General features: G+C 55.2%; 1 protein-coding gene across 1 annotated transcript; it reads right to left on the bottom strand.

Moving 5' to 3' along the window:
- Nucleotides 1–2,085: 2,085 nt before the first annotated feature.
- Nucleotides 2,086–15,023, bottom strand: ARHGEF37 (Rho guanine nucleotide exchange factor 37). The gene is made up of 13 exons (XM_069868986.1): nt 14,659–15,023; nt 12,389–12,611; nt 11,856–11,979; nt 11,293–11,440; nt 10,223–10,422; nt 9,497–9,627; nt 8,402–8,506; nt 7,250–7,360; nt 5,865–6,191; nt 4,820–4,948; nt 4,252–4,447; nt 3,636–3,808; nt 2,086–3,249 (listed from the first exon to the last, which is right to left on the bottom strand). Exons 2-13 carry the CDS (start codon nt 12,590–12,592, stop codon nt 3,040–3,042), a joined length of 2,058 nt encoding a protein of 685 aa, XP_069725087.1. The 5' UTR covers nt 12,593–12,611; nt 14,659–15,023; the 3' UTR covers nt 2,086–3,039.
- Nucleotides 15,024–25,777: the final 10,754 nt, after the last annotated feature.

The following is a 25,777-nucleotide window of genomic DNA, read 5'->3' as shown; positions in this document are numbered from 1 at the left end:
GTGGTGAGGGGCCCAGAACTGAACACAGGATTCGAGGAGCGGTCTCACCAGTGCCGAGTACAGAGGGAGAAGAACCTCCCTGGACCTGCTGGTCACACCATTTCTGATCCAAGCCAAGATGCCATTGGCCTTCTCGGCCACCTGGGCCACTGCTGGCTCATGTTCAGTCGCTGCCAACCAACACCCCCAGGTCCCTCTCCTCCAGGCAGCTTTCCAGCCAGACTTCTCCTAGTCTGTAGCACTGCACAGGGTTGTTGTGCCCCAAGTGCAGGACCCGAGGGGAGGGGTCCTGCAGAGTCCAGACAGAGGACTCCGCAGGTACAAAGGAGGTTGATCCCCACAGGCGAGCCTGCCCCGAACCTGGATCCCAGCCCCACACGTGGAGGGCAGAGCGAAAGCAAAGCGGTGTCTGGGGCCCGTCCCTGCTCGCCCGGCACCCACGCCGCCCCTCCCTGCTTGGCTGAGGACACGCCACCCTTGCCCCGGACCCGCACCCGCCTCACCACCCAAGCGCATTCCGCGGGGAGCCCGTCCGAGCCCGCTGCCTCCCCGCCGGGCAGGGCGCAGGAGCAGCCGCCCCATCGCACCTTGGCTGCGGGAAGCCCAGGGCAGCCCGCTCGACGCCAGGGTGTCCCAAGGGTTGGCGGCATGGCCCCAGGGGCTGAGCTGTGCCGCGCGGGGACAGCCCCGAGGTGCAGCCCCAGCTGCCCTCTGCCCCCCGCCGGCCCCGCCCCCAGCCCCAGCGGCACCGAGGGAGCGCGCCGGCCCAGCGCCAGCCGCGGGGAAACTGAGGCACGGAGCCGGGACACCGCGCCCCCGCCCGGCAGCGCCGCCGGGCGCCAGGGGCGGCTCTGCCCCCTGGCGGACACAAAGCGCAGACCCACGGCACAGCCCCACAGCACAGCCCATGGCCCCACAGCACAGCCCCACAGCGCTGCCCTACAGCTCAGCCCATGGCCCCACAGCACAGCCCCACAGCACTGCCCTACAGCACAGCCCATGGCCCCACAGCACAGCCCCACAGCACTGCCCTACAGCACAGCCCGTGGCCCCACAGCACTGCCCATGGCCCCACAGCACAGCCCCTCAGCACAGCCCATGGCCCCACAGCACAGCCCCTCAGCACTGCCCCACAGCACAGCCCATGGCCCCACAGCACAGCCCCACAGCACTGCCCCACAGCACAGCCCCTCAGCACTGCCCATGGCCCCACAGCACAGCCCCTCAGCACTGCCCTACAGCACAGCCCATGGCCCCACAGCACAGCCCCACAGCACGGACCCACGGCACAACCCATGACCCTATGGCACAGCCCCTCAGCGCTGCCCCACAGCACAGCCCATGGCCCCACAGCACAGCCCATGGCCCTATGGCACAGCCCCACAGCGCTGCCCTACAGCACAGCCCATGGCCCCACAGCACTGCCCATGGCCCCACAGCACTGCCCCACAGCACAGGCACAGCCCCACAGCACTGCGCCACAGCACAGACCCACGGCACAGCCCCACAGCACAGCCCCACGGCACAGCCCCACAGCACTGCCCATGGCCCCACAGCACAGCCCCACAGCACTGCCCTACAGCACAGCCCATGGCCCCACACACAGCCCCACAGCACTGCCCCACAGCACAGGCACAGCCCCACAGCACAGCCCATGGCCCCACAGCACAGCCCCACAGCGCTGCCCCACAGCAGAGACCCACAGCACAGCCCATGGCACAGGCACAGACCCACAGCACTGCCCCACGGCACAGATCCACAGCACAGCCCTATGGCACAGCCTCACAGCACAGGCACAGCCCCACAGCACTGCCCATGGCCCTATGACACAGCCCCTCAGCGCTGCCCCACAGCACAGCCCATGGCATAGACTGACAGCACAGCCCTATGGCACAGCCCCACAGCACTGCCCATAGCCCCACAGCACAGCCCCACAGCACAGCCCATAGCCCCACAGCACTGCCCATGGCCCTATGACACAGCCCCACAGCACAGCCCCACATCATAGCCCATGGCACAGGCACAGCCCCGTGGCACAGCCCCACAGTACAGGCCCACGGCACAGCCCCACAGCACGACCCCAAGACACAGTCCACAGCATGGCCCCACAGCCTGAGCCCATGCCACGCGCCATGGCACAGCCCCGTGACACGGCCCCACAGCGTGACCCCAGGACACGAGCCCAGCAGCACGATGGGGCAGCGAGCCAGTACAGTGTGTTATAATGTCAGCAGATCACTCCCACCAAATAGCATTAGTGGTGTACGGAGCGCTTTGCATCACCAGAGCTCAAAGTCCTCTCCAGGGGGTCAGTAGCATCATCCCTTCTGCACAGGGGGAAACTGATGACAGGAGCAGGGCTGAGGAGGACCCTGGCCGCAGGGCTCTGCTTGATACCCTCCTGTTGCTGACAGTGCAGCCAGGCGCAGACTGGCAGTGCCGTGCCCTTTAGCAGGAGGTGAAGGCTGTGCTGCCGAAAGGACCAGGATGGCACAGCGAGGTGAGCACTCAGGCAGACGAGGTTTCCAGGTGAGAAGCGGGAAGCTATGTCTTCAGGGCTGCTCCACCTCCGTCTCTGCATTCACTATCAGCTCTGCCCCAAGAGCCCCTTTCCAAGAGCCCCAGATGCTCCATGCAAGGTTGAAGACCCCCTCTGCAGCGCTGCACCCTTTGCAGCTCGGTCCTCGTCTCTCTGGGGACAATGCTGCCTCCTCACCCTTCAGAAAGCTTTTGTCACCGACATGGATTTCAGCAAACACCTGGAAGACTGCAGCCACCTGCCCTCACTCTTTCATGCCGCTTTCCTCCATGCAAACATGTCTGGGACGTGGTACCCTCACACCTACCCATTAAAAAATGCTTCCCAGTCGCCACTCCTCACACCCATGTCCTCTTGGGCCGTATTCTGCCATCTGCTTCCCACTGCCATCCCAGTCTCGGGCCACCCCCCTCCAGCATCTCCTGCCACCAGACCTCGGCTGCTAAGTGGACAGCTCTCATCCGATGAAGCCTGTGCCCTTGGCTGTGGGTCGGCCATGCTCACACGGGCAAGCTCCAGCCTGCGGGCTCCTGCACCGGGATGGTCATCAGGTAGCTGGAGGGCACATAGCCCCTCTGGCCGTTCACCTCCACCAGGCTCCACTCCTTGCTCCCCTTCTTGTCGTGTGGCTCCAGCACCACCACCTGCTGCCCTGCTTGGAGGCTCACCTCCTGCGGACTCCGGGCTGTGAATGAGAAGCCGGCAACCACCTGCGAAAGGCAGGAGAAGGGTGGAGGAAGCCCTTGTTGGACATTAGGCTCAAAAGGGGGAAGGAAAGTACATGTATGGCAGGGCAGGAGGCCGTTTCCGAAAGGACAGCACAGTAGTGCTGTTGATGGAGGGACACCAGAGACCCCACCAAGCACAGTTCTCCTGCTCCTCCCACCCCAGGTCCCAGCAGGGCAGACACCAGGCTCACGAGGCACCCGGCCAGGGGCTGTGATGCTGCCCTGCTATGCACACGGCTGCACGTGTATGACCACGTGTGTGCTGGAAAAGCAGATCCACCTTCCCACTCATGTGTTGCACACACAAGGACTAGCATGGAGCTGGTGGAGTGGCTAGGAATGGCCCTGAGGGTGTTCCCCACTCTCACCTGGAAAGCTGGGGTGAAGGTGGCCACCTGGGGCCTGGGAGCTTCAGGTATTGCATATGAATGTCGCCTTCTCTCTGTGCTGGTCTCCAGGGTTGGTATCTGCATCCCAGGCTGCTGGCTTTGCACAGGGCAGTAGGGCTGGAGTTTTCCAGCAGGCACAAACCCTCGGGGACCTGGAGGACACACACACAGAGGTCATGGGACCCTGCTGCTTGGCCCATGTAGGACCGGTTGGAGGAGAGAGGAAAGACAACTTGGCTGCTGCCTGGCATGGCACAGCAGCCCTGTTCAAACTGCTCCATCGCTAAGTGATATCCAGCAGAAAACCCCTCAAAAAAAGGGTTTTGAGAAGTTTCTGTGTGCACGGGATTCTCCTTCCCAGCCACAACAATTCAGAAGTGCGCCTTTTTGAATAAATGGGGAAACCTGAACTTTAGAACTAACGGCTGCTGATGCAGCTGGCCAAGCAGAGGTGGGCTTGGGCTGAGCAAACCCTAGAGGGGAGGACCTGGGAAGCAATGGCTCATTGTTTCATCAAAGATGAGGAAGTGGTTTGGGTTTGGTCTCTGACCCAGGTGCCAAGGTGGGGAGAAGCTCCCTGTAGTGCTCACAGTACCTCCAGCATCCACCAGCCATCTGCTCGTGTTCCCCTTAGTGTCCACACTTTGCAGCAGAGCTACGATCTGTCCTCTCTGCAAAGTCAGGTCCAAGTCTTTGCTGCCACTGATGTTGCTTGTCACTTGGTAAAGCTTGTCTGGCCCATGCTTGCTCACAAGGGAAAGGACCTTTCGCTCTTCAGCAGGGTTCAGAGGCTGGTGGGGAGCAAGAGACACAGGAGCACTTGATGAGACTCACAGGAGGCCGAGGTACTCCATGTATTTGTGCCCTCCTTTCTTCAGCATCACATCCCCATGAGATGTTAGAGAATAAGCTCCCTCACACTAATTATCTGCTCTACTCATGGTTTGGAGATGAGTGTCCAGAATCAGAAGGGCTGAGGCTGTTTCAGCCCTGGTTATTCCCAGCCAGCTGCTGTCGGGCCTTAGGGGAAACACTGTGGCTGTGGAAACACCCTGTGTGACTTTCTGAGCCAACCTCCTCCCCAAAGAGATGCTCTGCACTGGGAAGCCACAGTTCTGCCTCTTTATCCAGCTGGCCTGAGATACCCCCTTCCCAGCTCCTACCTGTGCCACGGGGCTCGGTGTGACTGTCTCAAACACCTGGCAGAAGGTACGTATTTGAGTGCCAGACTGCCTCAAGGTGTCTTCTACCATCTTCCAGAAACTGGGCAGAGGCATGTGGCCATGGGGCATCTGTGAAGACAGACCCTGAGATCAGAGAAGGCTCTAGAGAGAGGAAAAGCTGTGGGCAGAATCAAAAGAGAAAGAGCAGGGAGAATAGGGCTGAGAAAGCAAGAGAACCGATTTTGCTGCTAAAGATGCACTTTGCACCTAGGATCAAAGCTACTTCTCTCTGGCTTTGATCCACCTTCCCTGGGCAGGGCCATCATGCATGAGACCCTTGGGCTGCACCCAGCCCACTGCAAGAGTCCTTGGGTCCTGCTGTCCTGACCTAAGCCCAAAGCCTGTCCCACTTGCCTATAAAGGGAGACAGGTGGATAAAGCTCCAGGGTAGGCATCTGCAGCATAAGCATCCCCCTCACAAGCAGGTATATATGAGCAGTGCCTGAGATGATACCTCCACATTGCTGCATCTACTTCTCACCTTGGTCATGGTCATGGCCAAGGCTATGCTGTCCTGGGCTGTAGACTAGCCTGACCCACCATGTTTGCAAACACCAAGCTCAGAGAGTGTCTATGCAATAAGAAGTCCTGGGAGATATCTCCCAGGGGTTGGGAATTCGAGGGATGCTTGTTCCTCAGGCCAGAAGCTGTCTTTGCTCTTTGCCTTCCCAGCACAGAGTTCAGGGGAGCTCAGAGTTAACACTGATCTCTCAGGCACCACATCAATAAATTACCAGTGGTGTCCTCAAAAAGAGAGTACAACGGTTCCTGGCAGTGAAGAAGAGAAAATTTGGCTTTCCCCAGCTGAAAGGGAGGAGAGATCACTTACAAATGCTAGACAGGGAGCTGTGTCTGCAAGGTTGAGCTTGGGCTACAGCAAACCTTCAGTGCTCTAATGTCTGAGTCACATCCCAAGCCTGAAGAAGGCAGGTCTGGCTCAGCATGTGTACCAGTTAGGGCACGCATACCCAGGGGCCACTCTTACCTGCAGATCCTTTTCTGCCTGGTGCAGGACCTGGGCAGCCAAGTCCCGTTGCAGGATGCTGAAGGAGCACAGCATCTGCCGTAAGAGCTGCAGAGCCACCTGGTTGAATTGTGGGAGCTCGGCCACGAGCAAGGCGTTGATGGCAAGGTAGGTGTTCATGGCTGCTTCCTCGTCATACGTCACGCTGCCCATCTCACTCTTCCGTTCCTGCATCTCCTCATAGTCCAGCAGCTTGTCCAGGCGCTTCTTGACCAGCTGCTGTGGTCCCACCAGCATGTCTGAGAGGCTGCAGAGGGGCTGGCAGACCAGCCTGTCCAGCCGTTGCTTCTGAGGGGTAAGAGAACCCAAATCTCCATGTGAGTCCCTCAGAGAGGCCCAGCTGTCTCCATGGGATACTGGCCTACATGGGAGATGAGGCTCATGGACCTGAACAGCTTGTGTGGAATGCAGGGCATCTGAGGCATCCTTCCCTGCAGGTGCATAGGATGCCAGCCAAAGCAAACCCTTGGTAGACAGCAGTCATGTGTGCCACACTTCAAAACTTGTGCTCAATGCACATGATCGTATAGGACTCCCACGTGCAAGGTCCCAGAGGCCAAGGGGGGTGCTGCAGCAACTGTCCCACGCAGGTCATAGTGTCCTGGTTTGATGGAGGCCCTCAGCCCAAGGTCTGAGTGGTTATCCCACATAGCTAACTCCCTCCCTGTGCTGGGGCTCCCTGGGGATGCTGGCACCCAGGTGTGGGATTCAGGCTGCCCTGCCACACTCTTCACAGCTTGGAAAACCTCCCTGACTGTGTGGGAGCCACCACCCAAGAGAAGCCTTGGACAACCAAGCAGAGATGGTGGAAAGAGATAGGTGAGGGACTAAAAGCAAGTACAGATGTCCACAAGGTGTGGGTAGATTGGACTGAGGTTTGGCAGAAAACATCTTGTGCGATATAAACAGTACCCCTCGTTTTCCACCATCCTGTGCCCCACTGAGCCCTGCCTGCATGGCTGGCCACGGACATGTCAGGGCCCTGGAGACACTCATACTCTTTGATGGCTCACACCAGCCACACCTGAGGCCACCTCCCACCTCCCTGCCCACAGCCCATTTAAGGGCCTTCAGCTGCTGCTGGGTAGTGCTGTGGGTGTGCTGGTTTCTCTGTCTTCTGGGTGAATCTTGGACCTCTGCTGTAGATAGCTTAACTCCTGGATAGACACCTTGGATGAACATTGCAGCTTATCTCCAGTCATGGATGGAACCATGTCTCTGGCCCTGTCTCCTCTTGGCTGCCCTGCCCTGGGGGAGCAACCAGCCCCTGCTGTGCCCCGGCAGAAGGTGTGAGATCAATGCTTGGCTGTCACCCTGAAGGAGATTTACAGGAAAGGAGCACTCACAAACTCTGGGAGAACAGTGCAGTGGAGGTGTTCCGCAAAGCAGCGGTATTGCTGGGCAGGTCCCTCGTTGATCTGCAGCTCATGCTTGTGTGGGGTGGGCACCAGTAACGCCTGAAAGGGAGAAAGCCATCAAACCCGACATGCAGAAGCTGCCCAAAGCTAACTAATCCATCTATGACCTATCCCTTTGCTCCCAAAGACGTGCCAGCATTCAAGCTTGGGTGATCTGTGCTAGGGGCCCAGTGAGACTGACGCTCTGGGCTACTCTTGTCTGCAAGCCAGTGAGCTTACTCAGGTGTTAAAAACCCTCTCCCCTTGAGCAGGGGTCATTGCACTGGCTTGCATAAGCACTATTACCCCAGCAAGGTGGCCAAGGCTTCCAGGCAGCTTGTCGCAGCTTGATGCTATGATATTTGGGCTTGGTGGTTCAGCAGCTCTGCAGAGTTTCTTGTGTTTATGTACGAAACCTTCCCTCTGCAGGGAAGGTGAGGTTGGGGCAAGGAAAATGGCTAGGAAAGGGATGAGGGGAGACCCTCCTTTCCTTAAAGTGTTTGCTTTAATGTTAACTCTGTGGGCAGCAGCTTCTCTCCAGCCTGAAGGCTTTCCATCCCTTGACTTGCTGTTTTCTGAAACCTCTGCCATTTCCTGAGATTTTCCTAACAACAGTCTCAGGGGACTGCAAGCTTTGCCATCACTCATGCTCTCATTTCTCTCGGGTGCCCCAAGGGATTTCCATGAGAAAATCATAGCAACTACTGGCCCAGGTGATCTCAGAAGGGAAGTTTGTTGTTGGGCCTGATGTGGGGACACTTCTGCATTACACCTGTTACTAGTGCAAGAATTCCCAGGCTGAGAAACACTGAGCCTTTCCAGCTATTTAAATGTCTTGAAATAATGATGAGTTTAAGGACTCAATATTCTCAAATGACACCCAGCTCAGACTGGGTCAGCAAAGCCTTGACTTTGTTTTAAGCTCCCCTGGACCTGAGCAGTCCTTGGATGTTATGCAAGTCCCCTGGCACAACAGTACACTTCAGCTGAGAGGTGCAAGTCCCACTAGTGGCTTCCACAGGGCTTCAAAGTATCCTGCAACCCCAAACAGGTCCCGAGGCCTGGGTAGAGCCAACCCCCTGCAGGTGGAGAGGGTTTTACCTCCAAATGGCCCAGGTAGGATGCCACATTCTCCTTCAGCATGGCCACGCTGGATACCACACACTGGAACTTCTCTTCCAGGTCATCGTACTCCTTGTCTTCCGTCTGCAAGACAAGGGGCAGCTGATCCCCAGCACAGGCAGGCCAGGAGATGCCCTGGGCAGGGTTGATGCTCCCTTTCTGTTTGCTAATGTAAAAAGCAACCAGGCACCTGCCTTACACGCACAGGCACAGGCAAGGAAGAGCCCAAGAGGCCCCAGGAGTCTGAAGATGGAAAAGATGCTTGGGATGCGTGCAGAAACGGGTTTTCAGTGTGGTTGCGTTGCTGGGGAACACAAGGGTGTCTTTTCTTTTACTGGTGTGTCTCAGGTCCTGTGGGTCCTTCGGGGGCCAAAACGCTCCCCTGCATAGCTGCATCCCTTATACCCCACTGATCCTTGGCAGCAGGGACCGGGAGCCAGACTTAGGCTGCTCGAAAATGGGACTGTGTCTCCTGTGACAGCATGGGCCACTGGGTGTCAGCATCGGCCACCCGGCTCTCCCTGTCCCCACTGGCAAGGTGTCTTGGGAGGCAGTGGAAAGAATCATAGAATCACCAGGTTGGAAGAGACCCATTGGATCATTGAGTCCAACCATTCCCATCAATCACTAAACCATGCCCCTCAGCGCCTTGTCCACCCATCCCTTAAACACCTCCAGGGAAGATAACTTAAACCTCCTCCCTGGGCAGCCTGTTCCAGTGCCCAATGACCCTTTCCGTGAAAATTTTTTTCCTAATGCTCAGCCTAAACCTCCCCTGGTGGAGCCTGAGGCCATTCCCTCTCGTCCTGTCCCCTGTCACTTGGGAGAAGAGCCCAGCTCCCTCCTCTCCACAACCTCCTTTCAGGTAGTTATAGAGAGCAATGAGGTCTCCCCTCAGCCTCCTCTTCTCCAGGCTAAACACCCCCAGCTCTCTCAGCCATTCCTCATAAGGCCTGTTCTCCATCCCCCTTACCAGCTTCGTCACTCTTCTCTGGACCCCAGAAATGACCCAGAAATGACCCAAAGAGGGGCACAGGGTCTGTGGTTGGTGGGTTTGGGCAGCTGGCTGCCTACCTTGGCTACAATGCCGGCCTCATGCATGAGGAGCCGGCTCAGCCGTGTGGTCTTCTTGGCGATGGAATGCGTGTTAAGGCGCGCGAAGCGGTCCCGCAGCGTCAGATGCTCAGCCTTGTTGTATTTGGTTGCTGCCTCGGGTAGGGGTGCACAAGGTGGGAGAAAAAAAGAGATCAAGAGAAGAAACTTCAGGGCAGCATCCTTGGTAGCCTGTGCCAGCAACGCGGGTGAGCAGCACCCAGGCCTGGAGCTCACAAGTCGTGATCAACAGGATAAGCACAACCCACATAAAAGAAGGGGTGCCCCGAGGAAAGTACATTGAAAACCAAAATGAAGAGCACACACAACCCACATAAAAGAAGGGGAGCCCCGAGGAAAGTACATTGAAAACCAAAATGAAGAGCACGCTCCTATTTGTGGGGAGCCTGATTTCTCCTATCCCAAGGGCAGGACTGTTCCTTCCCAGCTACAGGAATGCAGACAGGCTGGTTTTATGCTCAGTCCCCCCATGCCACCCTGCTCCTGCAGCCTTCAGGTCTTGCCCAGAGTGGCATTTGCAGGACAAGAGCAGGGCTGGGAGCTGCCTACGCGAGCCTGCGGCTCCACCAGGGAGCATGGGTGGAGAGCAGGAGAGCTTTGAACTGATTTAAGTGAGAATTAGTGCAACACCAAGGGGAGACAACTAGGGTTGGGCTGTCCAAGACAACGTGCCCTCTGCCCACTCACCTACTTCTCTGCGCCGTTTGTACTCGTTGATGTTGGCATTGACCTGGGCCATGGCGTGGACAGCTGCCTGCAGGGCTGGGTAGGCGCTGGCGCTGGTTGGGGTGTTCTCCAGGATCTTCCCCAGCAGCAGCGGGTATTTGGTGACCCTCTGCACCGGCATCACCAGGAAGAAGCTGAGGTCTGATGCGCCTGTGTGAGGCCTGGCAGAGAGAGGAATTGCTCAAGGCTGGTGTGGAGGGCTGCCCGGCTGCTCCCCTCAGCTTCTCGGTGAACATTTTGTGGAGGAAGCAACCCCTCTCCAGCTGCAAGGGAGCTTTGCTGTCTTGGACCCACAGGGAATCTGTGCCCAGGAGCTGCAAGGGGTTTCTGGCTGTGAACCTCTGTTCCCTGCCAGCTGTGGGAGTGCTAGGAGTAGCCGCTGTCTCCGCCAGCCCCGAAGGCAGTGCCAGCCCCAGGCGGGCACCCTGCCTCCCTGAACAGTGCAGTGCTTGTCTAGCCGGGAGGCACGGGATTGGTGCTTGCTCCAGGGGCAGTGGGGAGGGAGGGAGGGCAAAGTGCAAGCTGCAGGCAGGACTCCCTTTCTGCCTAAATGCAAGGCATTGCTTGTTACGGAGTCACACTGGCCATGCCCCAAAACAGAGAGCAGCAAATCCCAGCAGCTCCTCTGCCAGCACACCTGCTTCTCATGGATCCAGTAGTGTTTGTGACCCCCTCAATAGTTCAGAAGGGGTTCAGCAAGTTGCTGAGGACAAGACCATCTCTCTGGTTATGCTGGAGAACATGTCACCTTTGGATTGTGAGGGTGTGGAGCTCCGTGTATGCCACCCCATCCCTTGCTTTGGGGTCCACCATGAAAGGCCATCAACCTGTAGTGCTGCTTTGGCAAGTGGCCCCAAGGGTGCAGGACAGTCTCCAGGGACTACACCAGGCAATACCATGAAGGTGATGGCTGTGATTGTACACTCAGCCTGGTGGCACGTACCCATGCAGGCAGCTTATGCCAAAAGAAGGGCAAGGCCAGTAGGTAACTCATGGAGAGGGAGGTGGTGGCCTCAGGAGCAGGTACCTACACTGTTGCTTTCAGGGTCTCTAAGATCTCCTCCTGCAGCCTGGGGTCCTTGCGGTAGCTCTCCACCAGCAGGAGGGCATGCTCATAGCTGGCACAGTAGATCTTGTAGACAGTCTCCATCTCCTCCTTGAACTCCTGGAAGAGGTTGCCTGGAGGAGGAGGAGAGCAAGGTCAGAAAGAACATTCCTTTCCTACGATCTTTCCTAGGCAGTGGTTTCTCCCCAGCCTGCTGGAAGGGTGAAGCCAGCAGAGCAGCGCCAGCCAAACACACTGGGGAAGCCCTTCATACCCCAGGCACCTCCATTAAGATGGGCCTGACGCTGCCCCCTCACTTTCTGCACACTGGGGTGCTTCACCTCGCTCGGGGTGAGTGTGGTGGCTGCCCATGGATGAAAGTGTGCAGGGAGCAGCACTTTCACAGGGCTCAGAGCCGAGGGAGATGCAAGAGGTGCAGGAGGCAATGAGGTGTGTGGGCTGGGGCTGCACTCAGGCACAGCACCAGGCAGCGGCAGCAAAGGCACCCAGCTGCTTGTGCCAAGGAGCTCTTGGCATTGCCCAACTTACTGATGCAGAGCAGCTGCTCGTGTTCCTGGGTGGCTGTGGCCTCCAGCCTCTTCAGGAACCGTCTAGAGACATGGAGGATGTCATCAGTGTTAGAGAACAGTCCTTCCAGGTCAAGATCAGGCAGCTAAAGGGAACAAAGAGACTCTGGGGTAAGCCAAATACATCAGATGAGGTGGATTGTGCCTCCTGGAGGCACTCACACCCTCCTAAGTACACATGTCCTTCCAGCTGCCCCAGACTACATCCAAGGAGCTGGAACAATGCTCCGCTTCAGGAGGCACTGGAGGTGCTGAGACCTGGCTGTGCTCCTCAGTGGGGCAATGAGGCCTTCTCACACTATAGATGAAGGACAGCTGAAGTAGGTCAGACCCAATGTCTGTTCAACTCAGCACCTCCACTGATGAGGGGAGGCTGGGAAGGTGGATGGTGAACATGCAGTGACCTCCCTGCAGTGATTTGGATGCCTTTCAGTTCTTAGCAGATTCATCATACAGTCCCCAGCCTCCAGGCAGGGGGAAAGCACCCTCTCTCACCTCTTTCTTCTGAAGGTGTGCACGGATATCTGACACGCAAAGCTGGATGTTGTGGACATAGCTGGCCTCGGTGGTGATGAGCTCCTTCACGGCCAACCTCTGGCTGAGCTCCATCTTCTCACAGGATATCACCTCCTCGTAGATGGCCTCTTCAGGCTTGGCTGCATCGTCGGCCTCAGGCTCTGCCCCATGGGTACTTGCCATCTCAGTGGGACGTGGTGCTCTGCAGAGGGTGGTGGCAGCGGGTTAGGGACAGGCTGTGGCAAGGACAGCCCCAGGATCAGGACTCCAGTGCCCGCCCTGGCTCAGTGCTCATAGTCCCTGCTCTGTGCCATCCCCAGGATGCACTCTTCCAGGGCACACTCAAACCATCTGCATTTACAGGCAAGGCAGATATGACAGTCCAAAGCCATAAAACCATAAAAAGCTGTGAGCCAGGAGCAGGCTGGTTGCGAAGGGCAGACACCCACATGTGGCAGGCAGGGGCTTGCTACACACATACACTAATTCCAGCGACCGTGTGCAGGACTAAGGAGCAGGCAATGAGAGCCCCAGCTGCAGGCAGGCACTCACCCAGCACTGGGTCTGCGCAGGGGCTGGTCCCCAAAATCAGAGTGGGGTTCGACTGCCATAGCTATCTGTTCCCTCCCTGCCTTGGCTGTCAGCGCCTGGCACATTGCCCCGCCTTCAAGACTCCTATTCAAAGTACAAAGAGTGTTTTTGTAGTGCTTGAACAAGAGGCATTTCTGTGGCAGGGACAGGGATGGGTGAAGAAGGAGGCAAAGCCAGAGATGTTGGCAGCCCCTGGTCCGCAGTGCCCATGTGCTGCCCAGCCCAGATCACACCCCTCTCCTCTCTGCCCACAGAGAGTGTGAAAACTCAGAGGTGACTCATGCTGTTTCTATCTCAGAGAACATTCTCTGCTCTAACTGATGCCAAGGAAGATGGAGCAGCTCCCAGAGCATCACAGATAGTGCTCAGACCCAGGCAGGAGGCCTTGAGAGAGAAACAGGGCACAGCCCACGCCAGTGCAACATGCGACTTGTCCGGATGCAGATGCTGGCCAGACGGAGAGATGCTGCAGAGGCTGTGAAGGAGGTTAAGAGCAAAGGCAGGGCAGATGTAGCTTGGCAGGATAAAAGTAAGACGGCATAAGCAGCAGCACAGGGAGGGTGGACCTGCATTTGCCCTCCACTGCCTGCACAGCCGCTGCCAACCTCCATGCCTGACCACCAACCGGACCATGAGCCAGGTGCCCGTTTTCGAGGCTGCAGCCCCAGGCATCTGCAGTGGGAGCAGGGAGAGGGGCTGGCAGGACAGCCCAAGCCTCTGCTGGGGAAGGGTCCAGCTAATAAGCAGGTGTTATTTTTGCAAGCCCTAGGCAGGGTGAGTGTCCTCTCCTGTCACGTGCCCACAGCTGCACCAGAGAAGAGCTGAGTTTGGCACAGCAAGCAAATTCCTGTGAGAAGGTATGGGGCTTCTGCATGCCTCACAGGGGCATGTAACCCTTCCAGCTGTCATCCCTGCCCTCTGCAGACTCGGCTGCCACCCTTGCCTATGGCACGCCATTAGCTGCTATGGGACATGGAGAGCAGGAGACAATTTCCTCTGTCCTTTCAAGTGCCTCAGAGGTGTCCAGGCAGAAGGATGCCCATCAAGGACTATTGGACAAGCCCAGCGTCCTCTGCCTGGGAGTAACAGCAAAATCCTTGCTCAGAAGAAAGGCTGCAGTGGAAGCAGGCAGAAAGCCCTGATCTGAGATACCCCTTGAGTCCTGGAGAGATGCTGTGTAGCTCAGGGGTATGTGGGCATTGGGGTGTCATTGGTCCCTGCACCAGCAAGCCCCAGAACATGCAGCTGCTTTGGGAGTCTCCCCCATGCTGGGGAAACCCCTTCCCCTCCCCTCAGCCTCCCAGCCTGCAACATTAGAGGAAACAGGGAATTGAGCAAAACCAGAAGAAGCAGCACTGGACCAGGCAGAGAGGGCAGGAGCAGGTTTCATTTCCCAGCCCTCCTCCTAGGCAGCCGCCTGCCTTTGGCACATCACTGCCACCTCCGAGCATCCCTGTCTGTAAAGCGGGGACCAAGCAACGTCCCCAGCTGTCACTCAGAGACACACACGTCAGGGATGCCGTGGCTGTGGGGCCCTTGGCGTGCGAGGCCGGTGACAGCTCCCACCCTGTGGGCTCCACCATGGCTGTGCCTTCCCCTTGCTCCCACACTGCTCCAGCCCCACAGCCACCCCCATGCTCCAAAACCCCAGCTCTTACCTGCGGAGGAGGCAGTGGCTGGTGTCGGGGAGCCGTGGCGAGCTGCAGCGAGCTGCGGTGAGCTGCGACTGCTCTCCTGCTGCCTGTGGGAAGTTAATGATAAACAAGCCGTGCCGCAACCCGGGTGACACGGCTGGCGTGGGCAGAGCAGGTCAGCCCATGGCACGGAGCGACGGTACCCGTGCACCTGCTGCCACTGAGCTCGGGCCCTGCCACCCCAGCCGGCTGCGGGGCTCGTGTCTGGGGACACGGGCCGGCAGTGCCGGTCAGATGAGCAGCGACGCATTCCCTGCGCAAGCCCGGCCGCGGCGGGGAGACTGGCAGCTGGCCAGCCAGGCAGCCGGGCTGGCAGCGGGTGTTCGCCGCCTGCGCCAGCAGCCAAACCCGGCTGGGAGCGGGGCTGGGGAGAGCGAGCCAGGGGAGTCGCTGCAGCGGTGGTAACAGTGGTTGAGGGGCTCTCATTGGCAAAATCAGCTGGTTCAAGCACTGTGGCTTGGTCTGTATTAGCTCCCAGCATTGCAGCCACAAGCCCCCCTCATTTTCCTCCTGTCCATCCTCTAACTGTGGTGTCATGCCTGGTGACACTCTCTGAATGGAGAGTAGGGGACACATACAGCTTGCTCCTGCTGTAAATAAACATGGAAAAATCCACTGTGTGTTTTTATGGCCCTGCTACAGCTCGGGTCTGTGGTCACCGCAGCACTAGCTAGGGGAGCCTAGTTGGTGCTCTGTCCCTCTGCTCTGCCATACACTTCCCAGTTGCTCAGCCATGAAAAAGGGTTCAGAGCAAACAGAAACAAAAATATATAACCGAGGAAGTGGTTGCACAGATTGTGCCTTTGGGAGCTAGTGGCTATTTGGCATGAAGTTGTTTGTTTTCCTGTAAGGTATTTACATCCTTATAAACAAGTTATTGAAAAGACAGAACCTGATCTGCAGCCACCTCCTGCCTTTGGGAGCTTGTCCCCAGCCCAGCCACAGGGAGGGGACAGCAGCACCTGGGTTTTTGCAGGCTGACGCACAGCGTCCAAGAAGTGTCACAGTAAAAAGGACTCAGTCTTTCAGTGACTCATGGAGGTCACAGGTAGTGTCTGTGTCTAGAGCCAAACCTCCCCATGGGCTAGGATGAAGTTCCTGGCACAGCCCATCTCTCTGTGTCCACCTGCCCTTGTCCTTTAGCTGGAAGGATGCTTCAGCATGCAGGAGCAGTTCTGGATGGCTAAACAGGGCAGCAACACAGCAAGAGCAGCCACGGATGGGAAAAGGCAGAAGCACTGATGCCCAGGCTCTTCAGGGAACATGTCAACACACAGTGATGTCCCCTTAAGTGCCTTGGGTAAAACCACCCCATGAGAGCAGTCTCCTTGCTAACCCCATCATGCTGTCTGGGCTTCAGAAGAGACACGCAGCCATAGGAGTGACCTGCACGTGGCTGGGCAGCAAGAGCTTTACCTGGCTGTGGCCCTTGTAGGCGGTAGCAGGGATTCAGTCCTTGCCCAGGTGCTTTCTGAAGCAGCAAGATGTCTGGCCAGGCAGCCTCTAGGCTGGCATTGTATCACTGTCAGGAGTTGCCCAGCTCCCTCCTCGGGCAGGTGCCCAATGAAGCCACCACTCGAGGTCTGTCACCACCACTTTGCTCCCATCAGCAGTCTGTGTGCACCAGGGTACAAAGCGTGCTCCCACAGCTGCTGAGAGAGTCCCAACAGGGCAGTGTTCCTACTTTGGACAGTGTCCCTCCTTTGGACAGTGTCCTTGCCCTTACCCTAGCCACCTGCTCTGCCCTGGCCAGTTCACTCCATGGGTGTTGCCTAGGACATATTTTCCATTCCAGTCCAGATTTTCAGATGCTGAGTAGCCTGGCTCCAGCAGGTTCCTTGCACGATAGTCTCACCATCAAGCCCTGCAGGAAGCATCTGAAGCCTCCTTCCCCCTCGGTGCAATTCATTTCCTTCCTGCTGTGCCACCGGCCTCACGCTCCTCCAGTCCAGCCCTGGAGCTGGGGCTGATGGGGCTTCATTTGGCTCGCCCAGGTCCCTTGGAAACTGGGAGCATTGTCACAGCCCTGTCACCACCCTGGGGCTACCCAGGGAAGCTTGAGAGCAGGCTGGCTGCCCTGGCTTGGCTTTTCTTAGAAGGTAAAATCAAATGGGTGCCAGCCAGGTGAGTGTAATTGTGTCTCAGGGTGAGATGTTCTGCTCAGGTTACGTCAAACCAAAGAGTCACAGTGGGGTGGACTGTTCCACAGCATCCTTATCTTAAGTGGTTGTGTAGCCTAGTGGGCAGCCAGCACTCCCACCCTACAAAGCTGGCAGGGTGTGGGACTGTGGATGGGATCAGGCGTGGGTCCCTGGAGCTCCTCCAGAGGGAGGCAGGGAGGCAGGACTGCCTTCTCCTGCAACAGAGCCAGGTTTGTGTAACCTCATTGCAAAACTGTTTTTAAAGGATGCTTCTCGCAGAGCAAGGGTGAGCAGCCTTCACCCAGCCCTCTTCATACCCACTGCCACAGCAGGAATGCTCTGCCAGCTCTTTTCTGGAAGTATTTAGAAAAAAACCCTCTCTCAAGCTGCTGGTGGGACATGGTCCCCCCATTGACACCCTTTGTGTGCTGACCACGGACCCAGTCCAGAGATTGAATAAACATCTGCTTGATTGTGCTGGGCTCCAGCTTAAAATAGGAATTGTTGTAAAAACATCAGCAAGAGAGAGGCAGTTTTTCAGGGCAGGAGGCAGGAACACGTGTCTTGCCAGCATGTATGCAGCCATCCTGGGAGAAGGTATCACCTCAGCCAAGAAGGTGGTTATTGCCCCTCTACATCTCACCTCAAACTTCTGCTGTCTCCTGAAAAACCATTTGCTGTCGACAAGAATTTTCCCAGCTACTCAAAACCTGAAAGCTCAGAGTGTTCAGATGAAAGCAAACGCCATCAGGGGGCTCTCTGGGAACACACGAGATAAGCCTTGAGTCAGTCAGCGCTTGCTCAGAAAACAAACACAACTTCCAGCCGTACAAAGCACAACAGTTCAGGCTGTGCTTAATAACAGCAGGCAGGCGTTCCTCTCCAAGCAGCAGGTTTGCACAGGAAAGTTACATTTCCTGTACTTAATCTTTCCCATTATTACTGTTCTGTGGGTTTCTCTCCCATCTTGAATGGGCTTCATGACCACATGCCGCTATCAGCCATTCATGGTAGAAATGAAAACACGGGGGAAAAAAACAGCAGTTCAAGAATGTGCTTGCAGGTGCATCCTAATCACAAATCTTCCTCCCACACTGCAGGTCTAGGAGGTGGACTTTGTCTCCAACAGCCTTGCTTGCGTGTGCTGTGCAAGACAGGGGAATTTGAGCTAAGGTGCTGGAGAAAGGAGGAAAAAGCCCGTGAAATGAAAGGTCTTCATGCTGCTGAGCTGGCCATCAGCACGAGCAACTCCTGAAAAAACACATAGATTTTGTTCCTTTCTCTTCCTTCTTCCCTTCCCAACTAATGGGCTTAAATCCTCCACAGGAGGGAAGGAGGACTGTGCATACCTGCTTGGGATAATCCCATCCCTTCACCAGAGCCATGCTGAGAGCTTCCTCCTAAGCAGGTAGAAACTGTTAGCTGCAGGCTCCAGTCTCCTGGCAGGGGGCACTGCCTGTGCCAAGAGGCAAAGCACAGCCTGAAAATAATCAGATAGGATTTGATCGGAGCAGGAAAAAAATAAAACTCAGCTCTTTATTTCTAAGAGAATTGCTTATGAGCCTTAGGCAGATCTCCTTTGTGGAGGAGGCATGAGACCCTTTCGGCCTCTCAGTGGCTACACTTCTCCTGTATCCATGTTTTAGTGTTTGAAGCTTTATGTCCAGCCTTTGTCCCTGGGTGCAGTTGCTCTCCTGCACAAGGTGAGGGCGTGAGAAGATAAGCAGAGGTACATCTCCTCAAGATTCACCTTCTTTGGGATCAGATACCTCTGGAGTCCCACCAGCACCGGCTCCTCCAGGCAAATTCCTGCAAGAGTGGTTGTTCTGGAGTCACTGCAATAGCTGCTGCCTGCGTGGGAGACGTTGCAGCAGCTGACTTCTCTTGCTTGAGAGAGAAATGAAGGGTGGGAGGGAGACAAGAGCAGCCCTTTGAAGCTCCAAGCCAGTCCACACGCAAGCTCTCCATCCCTTGTTCCACTGACGCATCTGGGAGTGCCTCTGCCCTGACAAGGCTTGTTTCTCTACCAGGCAAGTGTAATAGCTGCCGCCGTAGAGCGATCATTGTGTCCTTGTTTCACTGCTGAAGGTAGAAGCTCGGCCCAGGAATCTCAGCCGATATGCTGTGTCTCAACATAGCAGAAACGTCTGAAGCAAAGACCTTGCAGGAGGCCACCAGCTCTGTGCCCTGATGGGAAGGAGGGCAGGGGTGGGCAGCCCTTGAACTCTGTGCGACAGGCTGGGGAAGCCCCCAGCCAAGAGCCTTTTCAGGGGATCAGCCTAACGTCTGGGCTCCCCCTTCATTTTGTGAGCAGATGAACAACCAAGACAGAGAGAACTGGGCATCTCCACGGGAAGCTGCAGAATGCTGAGGGTGGGCAGCTGGCTGGCATTAATGGAGGTCTGACTGCAGATCCCTGGCAGGACAGTGCTGGTGGGGCTGTCCCACGCTAAGGCTGAGAAGATGGAGAGATGTGGGCAAACAAACCCAGAGGCGGGTAAAAGAGGCCGAGGTGGAAGGAGAGGTCCAGGGGTCCTGGGGACACCAGCAGAAGCAGAGAAGTTGCAGGACCAGGTTATGATGCTGCCCATATATTATCCTCTAACCACCTCCTCACATCTTAGAGAGAAGGATGTTTTGCTGGGGAGAAGGTTGCTGTGGAAAAAAAAAAACAACCCAGCAGCTAATTCCATAGAATAAAAAACGATGTCAATGAATCTCATGTACTGGTGGCAGGGAGGGCTGGCAGCCGAGAGAAGAACCTTCTGCCCAGGCCCCAGGGCCCCGTACAGCTCATCCCCCCATTTACCTGTCAGGTTATCCCAGCTCGAGCCATGTGGGATTTCCTGAGAAGGTGGCAGCGCCCGGCTGGGTGTGCGCTGCTTGTCAATGACTTCAGCTGAAAGCAGAGCTCCCCTGTGCGTCAGCAGCCATTACTTCATCTCCTTCAGCCACAAGATGACTACAGCATCAGGAGGCTGTCTCCATTATTAATGTGTGTAGATGAGATGCCAGCTCCAGCTCTTCCACCCACCTTGACTCACCAGCCTACACCCCAGCTGCAGGACTCCACCCCAGGCCACTTTGCTGGGGAGCCCCCAGCCTTGAGGCCTTCCAGTTAAGAGACTTCTCTGCCAAGTCTTACGTCCTGTGCTTGGCAAAGGGGGATCACAGGACCATCCAGCAAGGATGCAGGGATGGATACCTGGTTCATACAGTCTGCTGGAGTGTCGAGAGAGATGTTTGTCCAGGCCCTTCCACCCTCAGGTGCTGGACAGGAGGGAGAGAGGGATGACTTGCTAGGCAAATCAGTCACTACAGGCAGGAAAGGAAGGACAGAAGTAAAGGATTTGTTTTCACAGTAGAGGGGTGTTACCTGTGGAGAATCATTCAGTGTGTCCAGAAATGATCTGAAAAAGGGCATGGATAGCAAAGTGACCGTGTTTGCCATGAGCACTGAGCTGTTCAGAACAGAGTGGACAAGGGCAGTCTGCGAGGAACTGCCAGGTCCCTCTCCCTGCGCAGCGGGATGGTAAGGTGGTCAACAAAACTCAGGCAAAGACAAAAGAAACACACAAAAATCAGTCCTAATGTTGGTAGCCTAGTCATGGGTTCAGACTGGTGCATCTCCTCCCAAGAAGGAGATCTTGGTGGTAGAGCTAAATGATGTATTCAAAATGTCTGGAGCAGAGAAATCAAAAAGTTGAATGTTGGAAGAGAGCATGAAAGAAACGGAGAATGAGAAAGGAAGCACTGCCACTGTGTAAGCCAGTGCTGTGCCCATGCTCAGAACGCTGCATGTGGATTTGGCTCTTCCCATTGTCTCCAGAGGGATATGGAAGAGTCTCATAGAAGGGAAGCGCGAACGACCAAAACTCTAGAGCAGCCTCTGTGAGTAATGACCCATGCCAGGAAAGCAGTGACAGAGAGAAGTATGATACAGAATGTACCACCTTGGGAGGTACATGAGGCTGTGGACGGGAGATTACTCATCTTCTCTTCCAGTGTAAGAGTACAACTTCCAAACGAAACTACCTAGAGGAAAGTTTAAAACATGGAAAAGGAAGTGGTTCTCAGTGCAATGTATTGTTAAACCATGGAGCTGCTCACCACAGGATGTGACAGATGCAAAGCACTTAAACAGGAACTCGATGAATTCATGGAAGAAAAATCCTTTGGGCTATTAAATACAAAGAACCACCATCTCTTCCTTAATGCTGGAGGACTGGTGAGAGCTGGGGGACTGTTCTCAGGAAGTCTTGCTGTGTCCTTGCTCCATGCCTCTGTAAACATCTGCCATGAGCCACAGCTGGAGCCAGGATGTTGGTGTAGCTGAGATGTCGCACGGCCTTTACGTTTTGTCAAACCACTGCCCTGAGATGAAGGAACAGAGTGGGCAGCTCCTTGGGAACACCACACACCGCATCCTCGCCCAAGGGGAGCCCAGGCTGGTCTGGTCACAGGCTCTGCACTGAGGCTGCCCCACATGGGGGGCTCATCCCAACATTTGGAGTATGCTGGACCAGCTGTGTCACCACAAGTTGTTCCCATTCCCTTCAGTTCCAGGAGAATAGCCAATAATAAGCAGCTGAAGTTCACTCTTTTCCCTGTAGTGCTTTTTGGAATGCCTCACGATGGGGAACATCCCTCCACCCGTTCTCCTCTGGACTTTCAGGCTGCATACAGCCTAACGAAAGCAAACACTTAGGCTGCTAATAACCTTCTAGTGATGTCCTTGAGAAAGAAGAAGGGAAGAGACTCTGGGAACTCATGGAAACCACAACACATGTTCTGGTCACAAAAAAATCATTTTACAAAAGTTCTTTTGCTAAGACTCAGTCCCATTTCTTTCATCAGCCAACACCTCTGCAAGTGTATCTCCCCTCCATCATTCAATGCTTGCAAGAATTTTAATCAGCTCAGAGGTGGCAGGAGCTGTCTATTCAGACATGGCAGCTGACTCCTGTGTCTTCTGTTTGCCTGCTGCCACACGATCTGATGATATGATCTGATCACTGTGATATCTCAGCAGCCCTACTGAATTCAGTCTGAGTTTAGAGATTTCAGAGCATCATCTCCAATTCCCCAGGGTCATGAAACACACAAGGGCACACAGAGAGATGCTGTCATGTGCCTGGAGTTCCCTGCAATGCACCAGTTCTCAGCAGCCAGGTACTAGCTGCTGGGTACGGAGATATGACTCCACCAGATTTAACAGGAAGATCTGACTCTGCTCTGTCTTCATTGTTGTTTGGGAGAGGGTCCAGCAGAGGGGAAACAAGGAGAAGTTCCTATTTTTAGAAACATTCGTTTCCAGAATAATTTTTCAAAGAGGCAACTGGTGGGGCTTTGTGTGCTCCTGACAGTGAAAACACTATTCGCAGTGGCAGCTTTCTGACCCAAGAAAGTGAACAGCACATTTACAGGGGAATGAACCCTTCTGTAGTTCCTGCCTCAAAATGCTGTTGAGAAACTGTCCTGGTACAGCAGCACAGAGATGCTGAGGATATCCAGAGCTCCCAGCCAGGACCTGGCACTTATTTTGACTTAGTGCACTGCTGTTGCAGTTCATTTTCCAGCTTCCAAAGAATGCTCTGGATGCATTGCCCATCTTTCAGCCAGAGGTGATACAGGACAGAACACTGTCACATGCTGCAGCCCATACTTGTGGCAGATCTACCCTTGGGTGAACGTCGAACATTTGCTTCTTCCTCCCTGGTCTCAGAGGTTTCCTTGTCTTCCTTCCTGCAAAGGGGAGGCAGGTCCCACACGTCTGAATTTTCCTGAGAAGCTTCCGAGTGATGTAACTGCTTGTCTCAGACCATAGACAGGGCACTAGTCCCAGAAACCTGGCTCCAGGTAGCATGAGCTTGCTGTGGGGAACCACAGCTGAGCCACAGAGTACCTTCCCCACCTCTGTGGACCCTGGAGGACACTGTGTCCTGCTGGAGGCAGGATCACAAGAGACCTTGTGACAGCAGATGAACTGCCTTATTTAGGAGAGAGGTGATGAGTCTTGTGCCTAGGTCACACCTTGATTTTGATCTGCTCTGCAGATTTTGTGGGCTTCGGACCAGGCTAGCAGCACCTGTAATCAGGGTGAGCCACCCTTGCTGTGTGACATTCCTGTGCCAGGTGTCAGTCACCACTGCATAGATGTGGCCTCACAGACCCGATGCAGGTGGCTGCAGAAAGGAGTGTGCGTACAGGAGCTCCGCACCTGGAGCCTCACACAGTGACACATTAAATGGCTGTATTTTCATTGTCTCAGTGCCAACAAGACCAGGTACAGAGCAGCAACTAGCAGAGTTGTTTTCCCATCATGAAGCTGCTCTGCAGCTGAATCTGGTCCCAGGCTGTCAGAGGTGCCCTCCTGCTCTGTAGCACAGACCAGTTCCAGCCAGCACCTGGCGGAGGATGATGCAGAGGGAGCTTGTGCCACTCATGGTGGAGGTGCAGTTGGTGCAGGGTAGAAGGGAGGTTTGCCACCAGTTGGTGCTGCTCCCAGATTTGCATCAGGGTCATCAGCAAAGCAGTCTGCTCTTCAAGGCAATCGGCTAGTTCCCAGGGCACTCAGATGACTGGCCCTGTGCCTCTGACCAGCAGGCAGCAATGGCCAAAAGCTGCCTTGCTGTGTCACAGAGCTGTTCCCACAGGGTCTTATTGCCACTCAGCTCAAGGACTGAAGCTGACGTGTCCCTGGCTCATTTGGAGCATGGGTCTGGCAAGCTCAGGGCTGCCTGTGAGGCCCTACAGAGCCATTTCTGTGGATGCCCACGTGTTGGCTAGAGCATCTAACATGGACACCTGCTTTTGCAAACCATGGTCCCCGCTCCCCTGAGCTGTCCTGAGCTGCTGTTCATTGGTGCTAAAATTAGCCAAAGGCTCATCAATGAATGAGCCCTTGAAAGAGCTCGCTCTCCAGAGCATCAGTTCAGGACAGCCTGCACCCTTCTCCTCTGCTCACCCTGCTCCTCAGATGACAAAGTGGAACCCGCGTGGTGTGACTGCTACTCCAGAGGAGATGTGGAGCAGGACCTTGCATATCAAGGGGCTGATTGATTAGTTAGTGGTATTTCCAGTACTGTGGTGACAATAACATGTGATGAGCCTTTCCCCTTATCCAGCACTTTCCACCCTGCGCTTGTCACAAATGCTAATGAAACAGAGCTCGTGATGGTCTTTGGAGAAGGGGAGAGAAAAAATTCAGGCATAAGCAAACAGCATCTCTCAGCCCATGTTGTTTTGTTCTCAACAAGAATTAGCTTTTGAATGACATGAAAAGCCGCTCCATTTAGTAGAGAGGATGTTCAGGCTTGCAGGTGACTGTTGGAAGGGGCAAGACACGAGTGCTACCTGTGAGAGGATGCACTCACACAGGGGCTGGTGCTCCAGATTTCTAGTCACAATTTGTCTAGAATTAGGTGCTCCAGCCTGAGTCTAAATCCTGGGATACTTTGCCCTGTATTGCCCTGTGTCATGTCCTCGTGCATGGCATCCAGATGGGCCAGCACTCAGCATCCTTCAGAGCTTGTCCCTTGCAAATCTCCCCAAGGATTCAGAAATCAGGAGGATGGCCTAGGAATTATATTGCTTAAAATTAACAGAGACATTTATAAACAAGCCCGTGGAGGGATGGGGCTCCTTTCCACTGCACTGTGCTCTCCAGGCTCTCTGGGGTACTCTCAAATGTGATTTTCTTTCCAACTTGGGAGGAAGCAACTGGCTTAAAAAAAAGTGGAAGGAGCTGTAATGCCTGACTCCTCAGGACTGACTCCATGACCTCTGTGGAGGTGCTGATAAAAGCCACCACATGATGTGCTGTTAGTGATAAAACAACCAGACTCAGCAGCCCTTGATTGGGTCCCTTATCTGCAATCTGCTCAAGTGCTGCCCAGAGGCAGCCTCTAAGTGTTTTAAGATTTAGTAGGTGGGAGGCAGAGGGAGCATCTCTGCTGTGGAGGGACCTGGGGAACAGAGGGATATAGCCCCTGTTCACAGCCCGGTATCGTTTCTTCCCCAGTGTGTAAAGAGATCCAGAGCACCCCAGGAAGAGAGTGATGAGGATCCCGCTGGGATGGACTGTGCTTAGCTGCCTCCTGCCACCAGAGAGCAGCAGTGACCACCCAGCCCAGCCAAAGCCTCACCGAGCACTGAGCTGGCCACATGCTGCTCTCCAGGCGCTCCCTGCTGCAGCAGATACTCTGCTTATCATAGAATAGCTTGGGTTGGAAGGAACCTTAAAAATGATCCAGTTCTCTCCTTCCTCTTATCCTCCTTAGCATCCTAAACCAAAGCACATGGATCCCTGTTCCCTAAAATGATTCAAGAAATTATACTCAGGCAGAAGGTTTTTCTCCCTGGTGTATCAGTTGTCATCCACAAGCTGAATTATCTTGCGCTAGGGGAGACTCACCTCAGTGATTTCAACCTGACTGATTTCAGCAGTCTCACAGCGGAAATGTGTCTTGGATGCCAAATGACAGAACTCTGCACTAGCAGGGTAATTAATTCAAAAGCACTGAAGAAAATGCTACTGAAGACTTATCCATAGCACTTGACACGCAGTGAATCAGCTGTGCTGCCATTTACATCTTTTTTTCGCTCATGACTTCTTCAGCGTCTCTCGCCTCACCTCACCTCCCAGTGCATCCGCTGAAGAACCTGAAGCAATTTCAAATCTGACGTCAGCAGAAAGTTTGGACCTCAGCTTCACCCCCATTCAGCAAATTGTCCCTAGTGACTGTGCCAAAGGAAAGGAGCTGCAGTTCCTCCACCTGCCTACAAACACTTCTGGAGCTGCACAGACTCTTGGCACTGGATTAGGAAAGGAATCTGCTTTTGGAAATCTCATGGCCTTTCAGAGAGTCATGGCAAGGTAAAACAAGGTATCCCAAGGGAAACCAGATGATCTCCACCAAGAAAGAAACTTTTATTGATCT

This window comes from Phaenicophaeus curvirostris, chromosome 15 (genome assembly GCF_032191515.1).
Source record: "Phaenicophaeus curvirostris isolate KB17595 chromosome 15, BPBGC_Pcur_1.0, whole genome shotgun sequence".
Lineage (NCBI taxonomy): Eukaryota > Metazoa > Chordata > Aves > Cuculiformes > Cuculidae > Phaenicophaeus > Phaenicophaeus curvirostris.
Note: the sequence above shows the minus strand (reverse complement) of the source record. Positions and strands in the feature narration are given on the sequence as shown.

Excerpts from the sequence above, each read along its gene's own strand:
- ARHGEF37 (XM_069868986.1), bottom strand. The coding sequence starts at position 12,592 with ATGGCAAGTACCCATGGGGCAGAGCCTGAGGCCGACGATGCAGCCAAG. Across the intron at positions 11,980-12,388 it reads CACACCTTCAGAAGAAAGAG|CTGCCTGATCTTGACCTGGA; the intron begins GTGAGAGAGGGT and ends TGTTCCCTTTAG. Across the intron at positions 11,441-11,855 it reads CGAGCAGCTGCTCTGCATCA|GCAACCTCTTCCAGGAGTTC; the intron begins GTAAGTTGGGCA and ends CTCCTCCTCCAG.